General features: G+C 38.0%; 1 protein-coding gene across 2 annotated transcripts in view; it reads left to right on the forward strand.

Moving 5' to 3' along the window:
* Positions 1-19,097, forward strand: part of LOC147035190 (uncharacterized) — a 118,925-nt gene that overhangs the window by 61,844 nt on the left and 37,984 nt on the right. For both annotated transcript variants that reach the window (XM_085895080.1, XM_085895089.1), the window contains one exon: positions 4,344-4,908. In XM_085895080.1, the coding sequence (XP_085751206.1) occupies positions 4,344-4,908 (565 nt within the window). The remainder of the gene's footprint in view (positions 1-4,343; positions 4,909-19,097) is intronic.

Genomic DNA, 19,097 nt, shown 5'->3' on the forward strand with positions numbered 1-19,097 from the left:
TATCAGTTCATGCTGGAAGGAAGACTGGAAAAGCGGCCCTGGAAGATGGTTCCATAGATTAGAGACGAGAGGAACAAAGGAGCTGAGGTGTGCAAGTAGCCTGGATTTGGAAAGTTGAACCAGATGGGGTTACTGAAAAAGAAATGCATTCTGGAGTTGCCAAGTTGGCTCAGATAATTGACAGAGCAGAGGGAATATGATCAGAAAATAGATGGTCGAAAACAGAGACCACCACCCTGCCTGTGACATGAAAGTGAAAGACCAAATCGACAAACCCTTCGTGTCCTCACAATAAGGTGGGAATAAATGAAGCTGTTAAGGATATACATATACATATACATATCCATATCCATATCCATATCCATATCCATATCCATATCCATATCCATATGCTTAATAGGTGTCACCCACATAGCTCAGATGGCAAAGTGCTGGTATGGTTCACCAGAAACCTGGATTTGATCCCTGATCTGGATGTGTAATTTTCATATATATTCTATGGGGCCATACCATCCTCTCTCTCTCTCCCCCAGTGTAATAAGCACTCCCCACGAGCCAGGTCATGCCTTTCCCTCCAGCTGCCCAGAAATTGCCACCATATTTTTCACTTCACATAGCTCTGAGTGTTCATACTTCATAAGCCTCTGATGTACATTCGAAGACTGAGCATGTCTTCTATCATTAAATAATGGTACCGTTTTGAGGAAACGAAGGTACATTTTGATTACAACTCAAACAAGGTAATGCATGTTTTGTTCACAGAGGCAGCGGTACCGCCCAATGAAGGCACATTAATTCTTATAATTCAGAGGACAGAAATTCATGGTCTCTCATTTAAAAAAAAAAAAAACATATATTTGTTTCTCCCCCCCCCCCCGACTTTTCAAGGCTTATAAACAAACTGATGGACATGTAATTCACATATTATGTTAAGTAAATAATTGGATTGGTCGTGCAATGTCTGTGTCCATAATTAATTAGTTGGGAGGCTGGGGAAATTGCCAAGAGGTATTTATCATGTACGTGTACACTTCAAAGAAGTTATGTACACATACACTTTCAAGTTATACTAGCATGGTTCAGCTCACTACGTTTGCCTCTCCACAGATCATTGCAAAGATTGACGTCACAGATTTGCTTAGTTGGCATGATTTACACGAATTATAATACAAATATTTCTTTTCTACAAATTTATTTGTAATATTGCATTTATTTGAAATTTCATTTGTGATATAAGAAGATCCAAGTGGTCTAAGTGGTCAAGGGTCTAAGCTGTCTCATCTGTCTGAAGGGTGAAAGGAGTCAAAATGGTCTGAGGGGTCTTTTGGGACTTCTGGGTCTTTTGGGACATCTGGGTCTTCAAGTTCTTTTGAGTCTTCAGGGTCTTTTGGGTCTTCAGGATCTTTTGGGGTCTTCAGAGTCCTTGGGGTCTTCACGGTCATTTTGGGTTTTTGGTAACTTTTGGGTCTTTAGGGTTTTTGGGGTCTTTTGGGTCCTTGGGAACTTTTGGGTCCTCCGGGTCTTTTCGGACTTCAGGGTCTTCGAGGTCTTTTGGGTCTTCTGGGTCTTTGGAGTTTTTTTATCTTTGGGGTCTTTTGGGTCCTTGGGGACTTTTGGGTCCTCTGGATCTTTTTGGTCTTTGGGGTCTTCAGGGTCTGTGGTAACTTTTGTTTCCTCAGGGACTTTGGGGTTTTTTGGGGTCTTTGGGGTCTTCAGGGTCTTTGGTGACTTTTGGGTCCTCAGGGACTTTTGAGTCCTCTATCTTTTAGGTCTTTGGGGTCTTTTGGTTTGTCGGGGTTTTTTGGGGTCTCCAGTGACTTTTGGGTACTTGAGGACTTTTAGGTCTTCAGGATATTTTTGGTCTTTGGGGGTCTTTGGGATCTTCAGGGTCTTTTGAGGTTTTCGATAACTTTTGAGTCTTCAGGGTCTTCGGGGGTCTTTTGAGTCTTCAGAGTCCTCAGGGCCTTAGAGGGTCTTCAAAGGTCGAAGGGGTCTCAGCAGTCAAAAGGTACATTCCACCAGTACATAAATAATAGACATAGTCACACGGCTGGACGGACAGATGGACAGATGGACAGATGGAAGGAAGGACCGAGGGACGGAAGGACGGATGTGCACACACATACAGAGACTGAGCTCTTTTATGTCGATGAAAGGTCCATGTCCACTTTCGTACACTCAACATCACCTCTGAGTTTATGTAAATTTTAAAAACAAAAAAACGCATTGAAAACTGAACACGGTATGTCTTCATAACAACAAATATAGTCGTGATTAACATTCTAAATCTTTAATTAAAAAATTGTCCTTTTGTCAGTGTTGTGTATGCTGTCGAGATGTCCAGGGGTGTGCTCAGTTACCAAGTGGCTAGGCAGTGCTTGCCAAGCCAGCCGTTCCTTATTAACGATTTTGAATAGAGTGCTTGCTTGAGTGCTTAAGCCACTTGGTGAGCGCTCCACAAGAAACTTGGTAACTGAACACACTCCAGATTCATTTCATGGCGATGAGGATAAACATCTATACCATTTCTTATTTTGGCCATATCAATGAATTTGTCCGTCAGTTGGCAGATTTTTACACGACATATGGTCAGTTTATAGAGACGACAAGGCAAGTTATAGGTTGGAAGGAATCAAAAGCAGGATTTATTTTAAAAACATTTTTTCCCCCAAACGTAGTTAAAAGACCCTGCAAAAATTCCTTTGTGGGAGGAGGGAAGGGTGGAAGAGGGAGGGGAAGGGTGGAGGAGGGAGGGGAAGGGTGGAGGAGGGAGGGGAAGGGTGGAGGAGGGAGGGGAAGGGTGGAGGAAGCAGGGGCAGGGATAGGAGGAGGGAGTGGAAGGGGTGTGAGTGGGGACCTTGGTACCCCTGCGAGTGTTCCATAAAGTCCTTGTGTAATACTGTACAGTTCAAATTTTTCGGCTTCAACATAACCACAATCTTTCGTAATCCATCGTTTAATGAGATTTTATAAATTGTTGAAAGCATTCTCCAGTTATTGTTGCTGAGTCATTTCCTGAATTATATTTGTGATCAGAGCCTGAAGTTCATCCAAAGAATGTGGTTTTGATGAGAAACAACAGTTTTACATAACCCCATAAAATGTTCTCTAATAAGGACAGGTCAGGGGAATGAGATGGCCAAGCAATTGGTCCACACCTACCGATCCACTTGTCTGGGAAGACATCACTCATGAACTGTCGCACATTCGAAGCATAGTGGCAGGGTGCCTCGTCTTGCTGTTATAAATTGATATTTTAAAGATTTAATTGTTGTGGTTCAGGGACAAAAATTCTACAACATTGCAAAGTAATGTTTACCATTCAATGTTGCTTCTTCCAAAAAAAGAAAACTTGATGAATTGTCATGCCATTCACAGTTTGTTTATATTAGAGTACATCAAAGTTATAACAGTTCAAACTTTCACAAGAACTTATGGACAACCTGATATATTATCCTTGGAAGCTTTGCATTTTAATCTGATTTCATCCTACTATAGGAAAAAAAACAAACATTTTAAATCAAATAAAACTGTGGCTTCTTCTGTGATCATGCATTTTGGCCTTCATCGGCAGGGTTATTTGCATTATTTGGACATTCTTTACCATGCACTGTGATTTTCAGGTTAAAGTCCATGTTTATAATCTCTCTCTGTCACTCTCACTCTCACTCTCCTTATGGATGACTGTCATTGATAATTTAAATTCATTTCTCACTCTTGAGCACTTGTTGTTGTTGTTGTTGTTGTTGTTGTTGTTGTTGTTGTTGTTGTTGTTGTTGTTGACAACACCTTGGATTTGTCAACTGATAAGGTTTCTCCAATTAATGCATGTGCTCTCATGTCTCAGCATCATCATATAGTCTTCTTTTATAGTCTTCAGAATTAAAGAAACATTGGTAATAAATATTAATTATTAAGCCACGTCAAAAACTGAGCAATGCTTTAATAAATTTTGTTGTGTGCAACTGGATGCCTCATTGTGGATGTTTCTGCAACCAGTTGCACGCAATTACACAACCAGTTGCTTAAATTACAGACAGGTGACCGACAGTGAAGAACACTTTGAAGTAATCTGCTGATTGATTTGCTTTATTGTTGTTGTAGTTTTTATCATGTGCATATTTGCAAATACAGTACTGATTGGTTGTTATAATACTGACTGTGATCTTGCTGGAATCTCTAGACCCACCTTTAGTATGAAAACAAATGTAGACAATCATATTCCGTTTGTTGCAAAATTACTCTGTATAACTTAGTTCTCTTGTTTTATATTGTTACTTGAGGTGCCAACTGTTCAAGCTAGTCAACGGAATGAAATGCAATCAATATTTTTTCTTCTACAGGACACAAGATTCCATTACTACCTCCTCAATATACATCACCATCTCACTCAAAAGAACAAAATGGCAGCAAGACTTCCACTTCTCAAATCAGACCACCATCAAAAACTGCTATTGAAGCAGACATATCACATCCTGCCACTTTTCATTCTTCTGCCCTGTCTTCCGTTGAGAGTTCAACACCTGTGTTTGAACACTCCCGTCCACACACACATCCAAAGAACAGTAAGGATGAATTTGAAAAGGTTCCTGAAACAACACCTCTCACAGATACGTCTGAACGACAGTCTTCACCGAGTCTCACTGAAAAGGCAATTGGTGGACCCACTATTCAATTTTCGAATCCTGTAAATCGTTATGAATCTCAAACAATTCCGAATCAGAGGCACAAAGCTGAAGACTTTTCATCCCATCAGGATCCTGACCTACCAAGTCAATCAATTCAAGAAAATGATGATCATCAGCCGAGCTTTATGGATGATTATAATGCCACAACCCGACACAATCACAGCATTGTGAAAGAACACGATGAATTTGTTTCTTCAGATGAGATTTCACGTCAAAAATGGTAAGTTGTGTTTTGTTTTTTTTCATTATGATTTTATAAGTGATCTGTAATAAGACTACGAATTAAGCCTGGTGTTGGCTTCACGATTACGGTGGCTGGCTTAAGATATTTTGGTCTTGAGTTTGAGCCCCTGTTGTGCCTTTTAAATAACACGAGGTGGATTGACTCAGCCTGTCATCCTTCTGAGGTCAGCAAAATGAGTACCAGCTTATTGGGGTAATAAGCCATTCGAGTGTCCAACGGCGGAGTGGCGACCCATCCATTATTGTACTCCTTATCCAAATGAAACTACATTGGCAGCTCAATGCGCCTCATGGCTTGAAAGGAATGGTTATTATTGTTATTACAGGACTACCAATTAACTACAGAATTGTTTCAATTTTCCAGGTCAATTTTAACAAAAGAAAATAGATAACAGCTTCAAAATGCTCTAATTGCCAGTTAAGGCAAAAGAAAGTTTTTGCTTTTCTCAATATATGTGTTGTTTCAATATGTGTTTTTCCTTGGACTCAATCTGTAAAATATAATTGCATGTCTTCAGGATATTTAAAAATGAAAACGATATTAAATTTGCAAACAACTATTTATTTGAAATGTACAAATAAATTAAGTCACAAGCTTTATTCGAAATGAACAAAGTTAAAGTGACACCACAAACACAAATATAACCAGAACGGCAATCAGTAGAGTACATACCACCACTGGGCAGAACAGTTTACGTTTGTATCCCACTAATAGGTCGGATTTCCATTCGGACCCTAACCAAAATCGAATCCGCTTCTTCTTTTCAACTGTCCAACTCATCCACATTGTTTTGTCATAATCCGTCCACAACTTTGTCAAATGTCATGCTTTATATCTTATTTGGCCCAATCTCTAAATGGTGAAGAATCACTTAAAAAAATTATTCAAACTCATAACCACATCAGGATCCAGATCTTCATCAAAATCAAATCAATTCGTCCTTGTTAAACAACCAACATGTCCATCAGTTTCATTCGAATCCGTCCACAGCATTTTGAGCTATCATGCTATATTGTTACGAATTTGGAAGCTTACTGCACTCAACATTCAGGTCCTTATGGAACAGTTATATCGGTAAGTGTGTGTTTCTAGTTATGGCCCCCTACCTCAGTCTAACGGGAATTACATGTGTGCGCTGCGGAGTGTCGTTTACAACAAACCTCCTTCACTACACTTCACACACTGACGCCATTGCCCACGTGCGTTCGGCCACGTACGTGGGCGAAGATTTCCATCGCTTCAAACCGGAACTCCTCCCAGGAAGGCAGGGGCGTGCCCCTTGTCCAATCATGCCACAGAAAGCGACCTTCCCATGGCTCCCTGGCCAATGGGATTGAGATTGCCACAGAGAGCGACCTTTCCCACGGCACGCCGGCCAATGGGGGTTGAGATGGCCACAGAGCGATTTTTTTCCCCACGGCACGCTGGCCAATGGGTGTTGAGATGGCCACAGAGAGCGATTTTCCCACGACGCCTCATCCAATGATGGTGGAGAGCGCCTCAGATGGCGATTTGCTCAACCCGGAGGAAAAAGAAATAAAAAGGAATGCCAGGCTGGGTAAAAAGAAGGAGGATCGAGGTCGTCATGGTCATGGTGGTCATCATCATCGTGTTGCGGGTTCGAGTCCCACCGAGCTGGATCATCGTCGCCTCTGATCTTCTTCTTTGTCTTGGTCGATTGGTGTGTGGCCGGTTGGAGTGCGCAGTACCTGGTGCTTGGAGCAGTATCGTGTTGCAGGTTCGAGTCCCGTCGAGCCGGATCCTCGAAGACCACATGAGGTGGACAAGTCCGAGCACAGGCTCTGGTCTCCAGCTCACCTGTCCTCGAGCTGGAAGCCTTCAACAAAGACCATTGGGATCCATTTCTGTTTGTGTGTGTGTCTGTGTGTGGGCCTGTCTTTAAGTAGCAACTGTATAAGTGCTTTTGGTTGCACATTGACTGCATTTCTTATAGTCGGATAACTCGGCCCCTTGTGTGTTCCCTCCCCCCCCCAATTATAAATAATTCCCTTGTTAAATGTTTCAGCTCATTTCTATGTTTTCTGTATTGGTTTAGCACGGTGCGTGTTGGGAAATTTGGAAGCGCCAAATTGTGCATTTGGACCGACGGACCACGGTAACCATCCGCTTGGGTTACGCACGGTTTGAGCACGCTAACGGCTCGTTCCGCTCTTGCTCCGCCGAGGGTGAATTTTCCCGGTAGTTTGAACGACATGGGTATTTAGGTAAATTGAAATTGGCAATCGACCCTATTCCACGTGGTCGACCTATTGGCGATCTTTGGTCCGATAAGGGACCGTCGGCTCTGGAGTTATCCGGGGTGATGACCTATAAATTCTGGGTGTTCTGTGGAGCTGACTCCACTGCTCCATCTTGCGGTCGTGCTCGCCACCGAAACTCGGCCCAACAACAATATATCGTTTTTGGCCCTATCTCTCAATGGTGAAGAATCATTAAAAAAAAAATTAGTATCTGGATCTTCACCAAAATCGAAGCAATTCGTCCTTGTCACACACCCATCCTGCCACCAAATGTCGTCTGAATCCGTCTATAACTTTTTAGAGACTGATCAAAGACAATCAAACAGACAGGGGTGAAAACATAATATAACCTTTATCCACCTTTGGTTACGGAGGTAAAAATTTAGAAATGACCACTGTTAGTCTCTCAACCCATATGTGTGTGTCTGATTTTATATATATATATATATATATATATATATATATATATATATATATATATATATATATATAGAGATATATATATATATACATATATATATATATATAGAGATATATATATATATATATATATATATATATATATATATATATATATATATATATATATACATATATATATATATATATATATATATACATATATATGTATATACATACATATATATATATATATATATATATATATATATATATATATATATATATATATATATATATATATATATATATATACATATATACATATTCGGGTGGAGCCTGGTGTTGGCGCAGTGGTTAGGGCAGCGGCTTGGGATCCAAAAGGTCCCGAGTTCAAGCCCCGTTGGGCCACTGAATTAATACACCAGGGGGTTGACTCAGCCTGTCATCCTTCCGAGGTCGGCGAAATGAGTACCAGTATACAGGGCCGGTGTATACCCCGGTTAAAATTGGTGTACCATATCCCTGTGTTGTAAGAGGCGACCAGGGTTGCGTCAGGAATGGCATCCGGCGTAAAACATGTGCCAAATCACGATGCGGATCATACGGATGATCCGCTGTGGCGACCCCTAACGGGAGCAGCCGAAAGAAGAAGATATTCGGGTGGTCCAAAAAAGCCGAAAAAAATAGAATGTTGCTCCACAAGCTTAAAATTATTCTAATGCAATCCAAAAACGCGCATAATTTTTTTTAGCTTGATCGGAGGTGATTTAGAGGTCGCTCCATATGAAGACTTTTAGTCTCGTGACTTGAATAAATCAGGGTATGGTCAGGTACGATTACGGGTACTTCTGGATGTCCGAGGTGGAAATGGAGTGCATTTTCGAACTCTATGGGGTCGATTTACTCTATGAAATGACTGCACAGACATTGAATTCACCACCATTTCGAAAATATGACCTAAAACAAAATTTATCATTACTGGAGTTGAGTAACTAATCCTTCTCATTTCGATATTTTCTAATCTATAATTAATTTGTTGTCCGTCTAAACATTTCTTAGAGTAAATTGACCCCACTGAGTTCGAAAATGCAGTCCATTTTCACCTCGGAAGTTCAGAAGTGTACGGATTCACATCTCACCTTACCCTAATTTAATATAATAATAACTAAATAAACTAGAACTGCCACTTTATAACTGCTGGCAGTGATGACCGGGTACCCGTACACGCCGCCTTTGATACGACGTGAGACTTAAATGATAGTCGTAACATTTTGCGTCGGTAGGATAAGTGGTTCCAGAGAAAACAATATTTAATATTGTTCTTGAATCCAACATGGCTGCCAAACCATGTGACCAATCAATTAGAAATTAACAAACTTATATTCCCTACTCGTGTGCAATAGGGGTGTGAAGCTTCCCCTTGATCTGACCGGTCGTTCTGGAGAGGAAGATGTTTGAAGGTTTTAGGGTAAATTCAATATGGCCAACAAACCATGTGACCTATCAATTAGAAATTAACAAACTTGTGAAAGGATGTCTTGAGGAAAGTGTGTGTGAATGTTTGCCTCAGTCTGTCCAGCTGTTCTGGAGAAGAAGATTAAAAAAGTATTAATTTTCAATCCAAGATGGCTGACGAACCATGTGACCTATGACATCACAAATTTATATGCTGCTTAAAACTGTGTATTGGAACACATCTGTGAAGTTTAGTGTTAATCGGAAAAGGTGCGTTTTTCTATCCAAGATGGCCGCCACACAATGAGACTTGTGACGTCATAATTTTTTGCATGTCTTATTTTAGCACTTCATCATTTACTCTTCTTCTTCATTTTTTACTCTTATTCTTCATTTTTTACTCTTCTTCTTCATTTTTTTACTCTTCTGCTTCATTTTATTACTATTCTTCCTCATTTTATTACTCTTCTTCTTCATTTTATTACTCTTCTTCCTCATTTTATTACTCTTCTTCATTTTATTACTCTTCATCTTCAATTTATTACTCTTATTCATTTTATTACTCTTCTTCTTCATTGTTTTACTCTTCTTCTTCTTCTTCTTCTTCTTCTTCTTCTTCTTCTTCTTCTTTTTCTTCTTCTTCTTCTTCTTCTTCTTCATCATTTTTACTCTTCTTCTTCTTCTTCTTCATTGTATTTCTCTTCTTATTCATTTATTACTCTTCTTCTTTTTATTACTCTTCTTCTTCATTGTATTTCTCTTCATATTCATTTTGTTGCTCTTCTTCATTTTATTGCTCTTCTTCTTCATTTCATTGCTCTTCTTCTTCATTTTGTTACTCTTCTTCATTATATTACTCTTCTTCTCATTGTTTACTCTTCTTCTTCTGTTTTACTCTTCTTCTTCATTTTTACTCTTCTTCTTCTTCATTTACTTTTCTTCTTCTTCATTTACTTTTCTTCTTCTTCATTTTTACTCTTCTTCCTCTTCTTCTTCTTCTTCTTCTTCTTCTTCTTCTTTGTTTTACTCTTCTTCTTCATTATTTTCACTTCTTCATTATTTACTCTTCTTCTGAATGATTTACTCTTCTTCTTCATTATATACTCTTCTTCTTCTTCATTTTTTACTCTTCCTCTTCTTCCTCATTTTACTCTTCTTCATTATATACTCTTCTTCTTCATTTTTTACTCTTCCTCTTATTCCTCATTTTACTCTTCTTCTTCTTCATTAAATACTCTTCTTCTTCTTCATTATATACTTTACTTCTTCTTCTTCATTTTTTTTACTCTTCCTCTTCTTCTTCATTTTACTCTTCTTCTTCATTATATACTCTTCTTCTTCTTCATTTTTTACTCTTCTTCTTAATTATTTACTCTTCTTCTTCTTCATTTTATACTCTTCTAAATTAAAATTAAGAGAGTTCGATGTTGTTCTTCTTCTTCTTCTTCTTCTTCTTCTTCTTCTTCTTCTTCTTCTTCAGTCAAATCCTTTAGGACTCGACTCTTTCATATACACTATCCGGATCTCCTTAAATACTAAACACTTGTACACATCCTCGCATTGACGGTGCCTTTTGAGAGCGTCTATCATGAACTTTTAAATATATTCGGACATTTGCTTTAAAGTTTCGAAAAGTTCACGTTACTATTTAAAGATTATTCCATTTTATGTATTGTAATTTCGTAAATACACCATTTTCTTGTCATGAACGACGATCGTCCATGACGGGTCTTGCTATTGGCTCCGTCAAGGCATGTGACAAAATATCGGAAGTTGTTTTTTTTTTCTTCTTCTTCTTCTTAAGTTCTTGTTCTTCTTCTTCTGGTGAAGACAAAACCTTTAGGACGTGGCTCTTGGACACATTTGTCCTTGTTAACATATGTGCAGGCATGGGGCTAGATTATAGTAGCCAAGTTATGGTTATGGTTATGTGGCTCGATAGGTTATGTGGTTCCATAGGTTATGTAGTTTCAGAGAAAACATTATTTAATATAATTCTTGAATCCAACATGGCTGCCAAACCATGTGACCTCTCAATTAGAAATTAACAAACTTGTGAAAGGATGTCTTGCGGAAAGTGTGTGTGTGAATTTTTGCCTCAATCTGTCTGGCCGTTCTGGAGAAGAAGATTTTTAAAATTTATTAATTTTCAATCCAAGATGGCAAACGAACCACGTGATCTATGACATCATAAATTTAAATTCTGCTTCCAATCGTGTCGTGGAACACGTTTGTGAAGTTTCGTCTTTATCGGACAAAGTGCGTTATTCTATCCAAGACGGCCGCCAAACCATGTGACATGTGACGTCATAATTTCTAACGTGCATGCAGGCATGGGGGTAGATTATATTGGCCAAGTTTCGCTTTGAGAGGTTATGTGGTTCCAGAGAAAACATTTAATATAATTATTGAATCCAACACGGCCGCCAAACCATGTGACCTATCAATTAGAAATTAACAAAGTTATAGTATTCACTACTTGTAAGCCTGGTGCTGGCGCAGTGGTTAGGGCAGCGGCTTGGGATCCAAAAGGTCCTGAGTTCAAGCCCCGTTGGGCCACTGAATTAATACACCAGGGGTTTGACTCAGCCTGTCATCCTTCCGAGGTCGGCGAAATGAGTACCAGTATACTGGGCCGGTGTATACCCCGGCTAAAATAGGTGTACCATATCCCTGTGTCGTAAGAGGCGACCAGGGTTGCGTCAGGAAGGGCATTCGGCGTAAAACATGTGCCAAATCACTATGCGGATCATACGGATGATCCGCTGTGGCGACCCTTAACGGAAGCAGCCGAAAGAAGAAGATATTATTCACTACTTGTGTGCAACATGTTTGTGAAGTTTCCCCTTGATCTGACCGGCCGTTCTGGAGAAGAAGATGTTTGAAGGTTTTAGGGTAAATTCAACATGGCCACCAAACCGTGTGACCTATCAATTAGAAATTAACAAACTTGTGAAAGGATGTCTTGGGGAAAGCGTACATCAATTTTTGCCTCAATCTGTCCGGCCATTCTGGAGAAGAAGATTTTTAAAATTTATTAATTTTCAATCCAAGATGGCTGACGAACCATATGACCTCCTTCTTCTTCTTCTTTCGGCTGCTCCCTTTAGGGGTCGCCACAGCGGATCATCCGTATGATCCGCATAGTGATTTGGCACATGTTTTACGCCGGATGCCCTTCCTGACGCAACCCTGGTTGCCTCTTACGACACAGGGATATGGTACACCTCTTTTAACCGGGGTATACACCGGCCCAGTACACTGGTACTCATTTCGCCGACCTCGGAAGGATGACAGGCTGAGTCAACCCCCTGGTGTATTAATTCAGTGGCCCAACGGGGCTTGAACTCAGGACCTTTTGGATCCCAAGCCGCTGCCCTAACCACTGCACCAACACCAGGCTGAACCATATGACCTATGATATCATAAGTTTACATCCTGCCTCCTATCCCATAGTGGAATACATGTGTGAAGTTTCGTGTTAATCGGATAAGGTGCGTTTTTCTATCCAAGATTGCTGCCAAACCCTGTGACTTGTGATGTCATAATTTTTACTATGAATGCAGATATCATGAAGGATGATAGTTGCAAATTTTTGCTTGGAAAGGTTATGTGATTCCAGAGAAAACATTATTTAATATTTTTCATGAATCCAACATGGCTGCCAAACCATGTGAGCTATCAATTAGAAATTAACAAACTTATATTCCCTACTCGTGGGCAATGCATTTGTGAAGTTTCCCCTTAATCTGACAAGCCGTTCTGGAGAAGATGTTTAAGGTTTCCGGTAAATTCAAGATGACCGCCAAACCATGTGACCGATCAAGAAGAAATTAACAAACTTCATAAAGTAACTCATGGGGAATGTGTGTGTGAAGTTTCGCCTCGATCTGTCTAGCCGTTCTGGAGAAGAAGATTTTTAAAATTTATTAATTTTCAATCCAAGATGGCTGATGAACCATATGACTTATGATATCATAAGTGTACATCCTGCCTCCTATCCCGTAGTGGAATACGTGTGTGAAGTTTCATGTTAATCGGATAAGGTGCATTTTTCCATCCAAGATGGCCGCCAAACCCTGTGACTTGTGACGTCATAATTTTTTACTATGAATGCAGACATCATGGAGGATGATGGTGGCAAATTTTCACTTTGATAGGTTTTGTGATTCCAGAGAAAACATTATTTAATATTTTTCTTGAATCCAACATGGCTGCCAAACCATGTGACCTATCAATTAGAAATTAATAAACTTATATTCCCTACTCGTGTCCAATATGTTTGTGAAGTTTCCCCTTGGTCTGACAAGCCGTTCTGGAGAAGAAGATGTTTGAAGGTTTACGGTAAATTCAAGATTGCTGCCAAACCATATGACCGATCAACAAGAAATTAACAAACTTGATAAAGGACCTCATGGGGAATGTGTGTGTAAAGTTTCGCCTCAATCTGTTTAGCCGTTCTGGAGAAGAAGATTTTTTTTTTAAAAATTCCCAAAACAAGATGGCTGCCAAACCAAGTGACCTATGACGTCATAATATATTTTTTCTATGGTGAATTGTTGTGCAGATGAGGCTCAAGAAATTTCAGATTTTTCCGATGCAGCGTTGTACGTAACGAATTTTTACCGGCACACCTCTTGACCGATGACCTCACGAAAAATCACCCCTGTTCCCCTTGAGGAGCTTATTCAAATGTATGAAGCAAAAAAATTTTCCATTGCACCGTTTCAGAGATACAGAGGTCCAAATTTTTTCGTTTTTTTTTTCAAGATGGCGCCCGTACCACGTGACCTATGACATCACAATTACCAATTAAGTTTGCTATCAAAAAAGATACATACTATGGTGAAAATTTCGTGTCGATCGGACTTAGCGTTCCTGAGAAAATGATTTTTAAAGCGAAAGAACCCACAAATTGCCGGCCGAAAAAGAAAAAATAAGATATAAAAAATAAAAAAATAAGGAAATAAACAGAAGAAAAAACAATAGGGTTCCCTGTCAGGATGACAGGGTACCCTAATAACTAACATATTTTTCGTGAATCATTGAATATAAAACACTGGATGTTGGGCCGGCTAGAAATAACTTCAGGCGGGAGTGGAGACAGCAATAGAGGTGGAGATGATAGTGGTATTTGGTAAATGAGATGAAATATTCTAATAGTTTGTAATTCCATTGATTGAAAAATTAGGGTATGGTGAGATGCGAATCCGTACACTTCTGAACTTCCTAGGTGAAAATGGACTGCATTTTCGAACTCAGTGGGGTCGATTTATTCTATGAAATGTTTAGACGTACAACAAATTAATTATAGATTAGAAAATATCGAAATGAGTAGGATTAGTTACTCAACTCCAGTAATGATAAATCTTGTTTTAGGTCATATTGTCGAAATGGTTGTGAATTCAATGTCGGTGCAGTCATTTCTTCGAGTAAATCGACCCCATAGAGTTCGAAAATGCACTCCATTTCCACCTTGGACATCCAGAAGTACCCGTAATCGTACCTGACCATACCCTAATTTATTCAAGTCATGAGACTAAAAGTCTTCATATGGAGTGACCTCTAAATCACCTCCGATCAACTTAAAGCGATCAAGCGCGTTAATCAATCATAGTGGAATAATTTAAGGCTTGTGGAGACTACATGTGATTTTTTTTTTTGCGTTTTTTGGACCACCCTAATATATATATATATATATATATATATATATATATATATATATATATATATATATATATATATATATATATATATATATATATATATATATATATATATATATCGACTGACCTTGAGATACCCTTCATGACGACACAAGCTGTGTTGTTTTGGGGAGGTGGGGGTTATTCTGTCATTGTTTATTTTGTTGTTAAATATTGTATTTGATAGATGACAATATGTCATGGCCTCTTGGCAGAATGAAGTAGTTGCAAATTTATCTCATTATATTATGTGGACATGATGTACAAGTGATGCGATAGGAATATGACACAAAGATGATAGCTAGAATTGCTTTTGTAATTTGTGAATGTCTCTTTTAATTGACATTGTGTATTGCCAACGAGACTGCCAGGCAACTCAGTCTCACTGCAGATTCTATAAACTGTGCTTATGAAGTCTGCATGCCGTTATTTTCACAGCACGACTACTTCCGTTTCACATTTGTGAAAACAAACCTATATAGGGGAGCTGGGTGTTGGCTGCTTGTGTGTACTAGTCTGAACTATTTCTTGTTAAATAAAGATGAAGAGATAATACAAAAACGTAAATGTCAGTTTGAAATCCTCATGCGGGAAATAATGGAATAGTAAGCAAGGATAATAATATGATTTAAGTTGTCTTGTCGATGTCGCTGATTTCATCAGAAGAGCTCCAGTTTGATAACAATTTCTGTTGAGCTTCTACATGTTTAGAGTTGTTGATACATTATAAAATTCTCTCGAAAAGGAACAATATATATGTATATATATATATATATATATATATATATATATATATATATATATATATATATATATATGTGTATATATATATATATATATTTATATATATATATATATATATATACATATATACATATAGATATATATATATATGTGTGTATATATATATATATATATATATATATATATATATATATATATAAATATATATGTATATGGATGTGTATATGTATATATACGTATATGTATATATATATATATATATATATATATATATATATATATATATATATATATATATATATATATATATATATATATATATATATATATATATATATATATATATATATATATATACACCCGAATGGATCACATATATTCCGTCTATACAACGGGTTTGGGCTAACTACACATGAACTTACTGATATATCTAACCTGAGGACCCTTTCTGGTGTAATGCGAATTTCCACAACCGTAACAATATATTTTCATACTGTTAATTCATCCATCCATTGGGACCATACTCTGTGCAGAGCGTTGGTGCTGCCGAAGCAGTCTCCTTGGCTATTGGACACAATCCTGGATGGGTCGCCGCTCCAACACAGTATACCAGCATGCTGGCACTCATTTTCCCAACCTTGGAAGTATGACAGGCAGAGTCAACCCCACCTGCTATTAATTCAATAGCTGAGGAGGATTTGAATTTAGGAACCTCGGATCCCAGGCCCACCATCCTAACCATGAAGCCAACACCAGGCATACTGTTAATAAATAGACATTTATATATTTTCAAACTGTTAATAAATAGACATTTATATATTTTCATACTCTTAATAAATAGACATTTATATATTTTCATACTGTTAATAAAGACATTTATATATTTTCATACTGTTAATAAAGACATTTATATATTTTCATACTGTTAATAAATAGACATTTATATATTTTCATACTGTTAATAAATAGACATTTAGATATTTTCATACTGTTAATAAAGACATTTATATATTTTCATACTGTTAATAAATAGACATTTATATATTTTCATACTGTTAATAAATAGACATTTATATATTTTCATACTGTTAATAAATAGACATTTATATATTTTCATACTGTTAATAAATAGACATTTATATATTTTCATACAGTTAATACATAAACATTTATGTATTTTGTTCCATAATCCTTGCATATAAAATATGTTTCCAAGATAACTATTCACAGAATTGTGAACTAAGGTGCAAAGGTGATGGCAAAAAGCCACCTATTTGTAAAATAAATTAAGTTATTGGTTCACGAGTCAGTAAGTGACCACTATATTCGTTATGGGTGTGTGTGTGTGTCTGTCTGTCTGTCCCGAGCACAGCTCCGCGGGTTTTGATCCGATCCTGATAAAATTTTGGTGGGAGGTTTATATCATGATCTCGTTGTGTTTTCCTGAGAATGGGGATGCTGCGCCCATTATGGGAGGAGCCATGCCCAAAAAACATGTTTTTAGGGGGTAGCCGGTTTCAAGTTACATCTTCTCCGAGGGGGTTTGTCAAATCTGGCAGGGGTTTCGGTATTTGGTTAGCACAATGGCACCTGCATAGCCCCACAGAGCTCGATTTTTCATTTTCATCACAAGGTCACAAACTTAGAAAATGTCAAAAATATCAATAAATTGGGCATCGAGCTCTGAGGGTTTTCAACTGTTTCGAATTAAAGTTGGGATGCAAGTAGTGCTCTTCGAGTACTACAACTTTCATCTTTTACGTTTTTCCCGATTCCCACAAGTTTGCCGGTGGCGTCCCCTCGAAGGTCAAAAAATAAAAAAGGCGAACCGTGTACATTGCTCGTGAACCATCACCGTCTCCAGACTTGTTTGTCCAAAAATCGCATCGACTCTCCCACTCTCAGTGATGATCCGAGTTTTTCTAAACTTCCTGAAAATTGGTGTTCAAGGAAAATTGACCCTATGCACATATAACACGTGCATGCATTGTGCAAGAAAATTATTGAGTGTACTGTATCTATTTTTAACAGGTTTAAACAATATTCTGAACAATTTTAAAAATGCCAATTGTCTTATTTACTTCTAGAAAGCATACAGCTTCCAAAATATTTATTTCCCCTCTAGTTTTCCTTCATATCATGCTTGTTAAATCCAATTAAGATGATATTTACCTTTACATTATTTCAAGTAGAGATGTTTGAACTTGGCTAAAAGCAGTTGGACTTCATTACAGAACTGATGAGTCCCAATGAATCAAAATTTGTATGAAGAGTGAGACTCCTGTTCAGAGGCAGAGGCATCCATCGAGCCCACATGGGGCGATACTGAGATAACGGTGGAAACCCGAGAGCTAATTATTACAAATAGTTGAGTGCCCTGCTCTCCCATGGGTACCCAGGACCTCATTGCGGACCCTTGGAGCAGATACAAGCAATCAGTACCAAGAGAGTGAAATGGGTTTTTAGATCATCATGACAATGTGAAACTAAGTGGCAACATGAGGATGAATTGAGGAAAATAACATTGCTTTTTTAAGGATCACAATTGAAAAGTAATTTGAATTCAAAAATCAATGAAAACAAAGTTCACATCAGTGCTTAGTTGGAAATGGCTCCCGTATAAAAGCTAGTGGGAAGATGTATAGAATTTTATCGAACTTTATGAAGTGGTTTAATTTCCATAATATGATAATTAGATGAGGCTACAAAAATGAAATGATATCATAGATGTTTGTTGTTGGTGGTATTGTTTTGTAGGGTTCTTCAGCATTGGACGCCGATAAAGCATGCTCAAACATACTGGGTCTGTCATGTCAAAATATAAACATTTCTCAATATAGAATGAGTATGATGCTCTCGTTCTATAAACTTGCTTCTGTCCTGTGATAACGATTCAAAATATGATGTTTGTGTACTTCGCAGTATACCTCGAGAGGCCAACGTGACACAAAAGCAGCAGTACACAGTTGTCAAGGAGTATTCTCGCTAAAATCAAATGGTCCTTTCTCACTGTCTTCAAAATTAAACACTATTTTAGAGGAGCAAAACTTCACAACGTCACATCAAGATGTCAATTATATGTGTGGTGTTTTTTTTTTTAACTCACAATGAAATATGCTTGAGTAGAGTAAGATAGGGTATGATGCCACTTGAAAGAAACATATGGTAAGAATGCTTAAAAATACCCAGGGGTATTGGCCCTATTTTTGTTCTTCTGTTACCTAATTTATCACTATCAGTTTGTGACCAGACAACATGTTGTTTCACTCCAAATTCAATGAGCCTTCACTTCTGTAGAAAAAATAATAATAATTACAGTGTATACAGTGTATACAAAGCAATAACACCAGTTTTTAATGCAAAAGGATTTATGGATGTTACTCCAAAAAGTGTGTAAACAAGGTCAGGATGGACACAAGAAATGATCATGTGAAACTATCAATACATTTTTCTTTGAATAATGGTTGTCCCGAGAAAAGACAAAGTTAGACAACACACACACACACACACACACACACACACACACACACACACACACACACACACACACACACACACACACACACACACACACACACACACACACACACACACACAC

Source organism: Eptatretus burgeri, chromosome 1 (assembly GCF_056783735.1).
Source record: "Eptatretus burgeri isolate ZD-2024b chromosome 1, Ebu_testis_v1, whole genome shotgun sequence".
NCBI classification, from domain to species: Eukaryota; Metazoa; Chordata; class Myxini; order Myxiniformes; family Myxinidae; genus Eptatretus; species Eptatretus burgeri.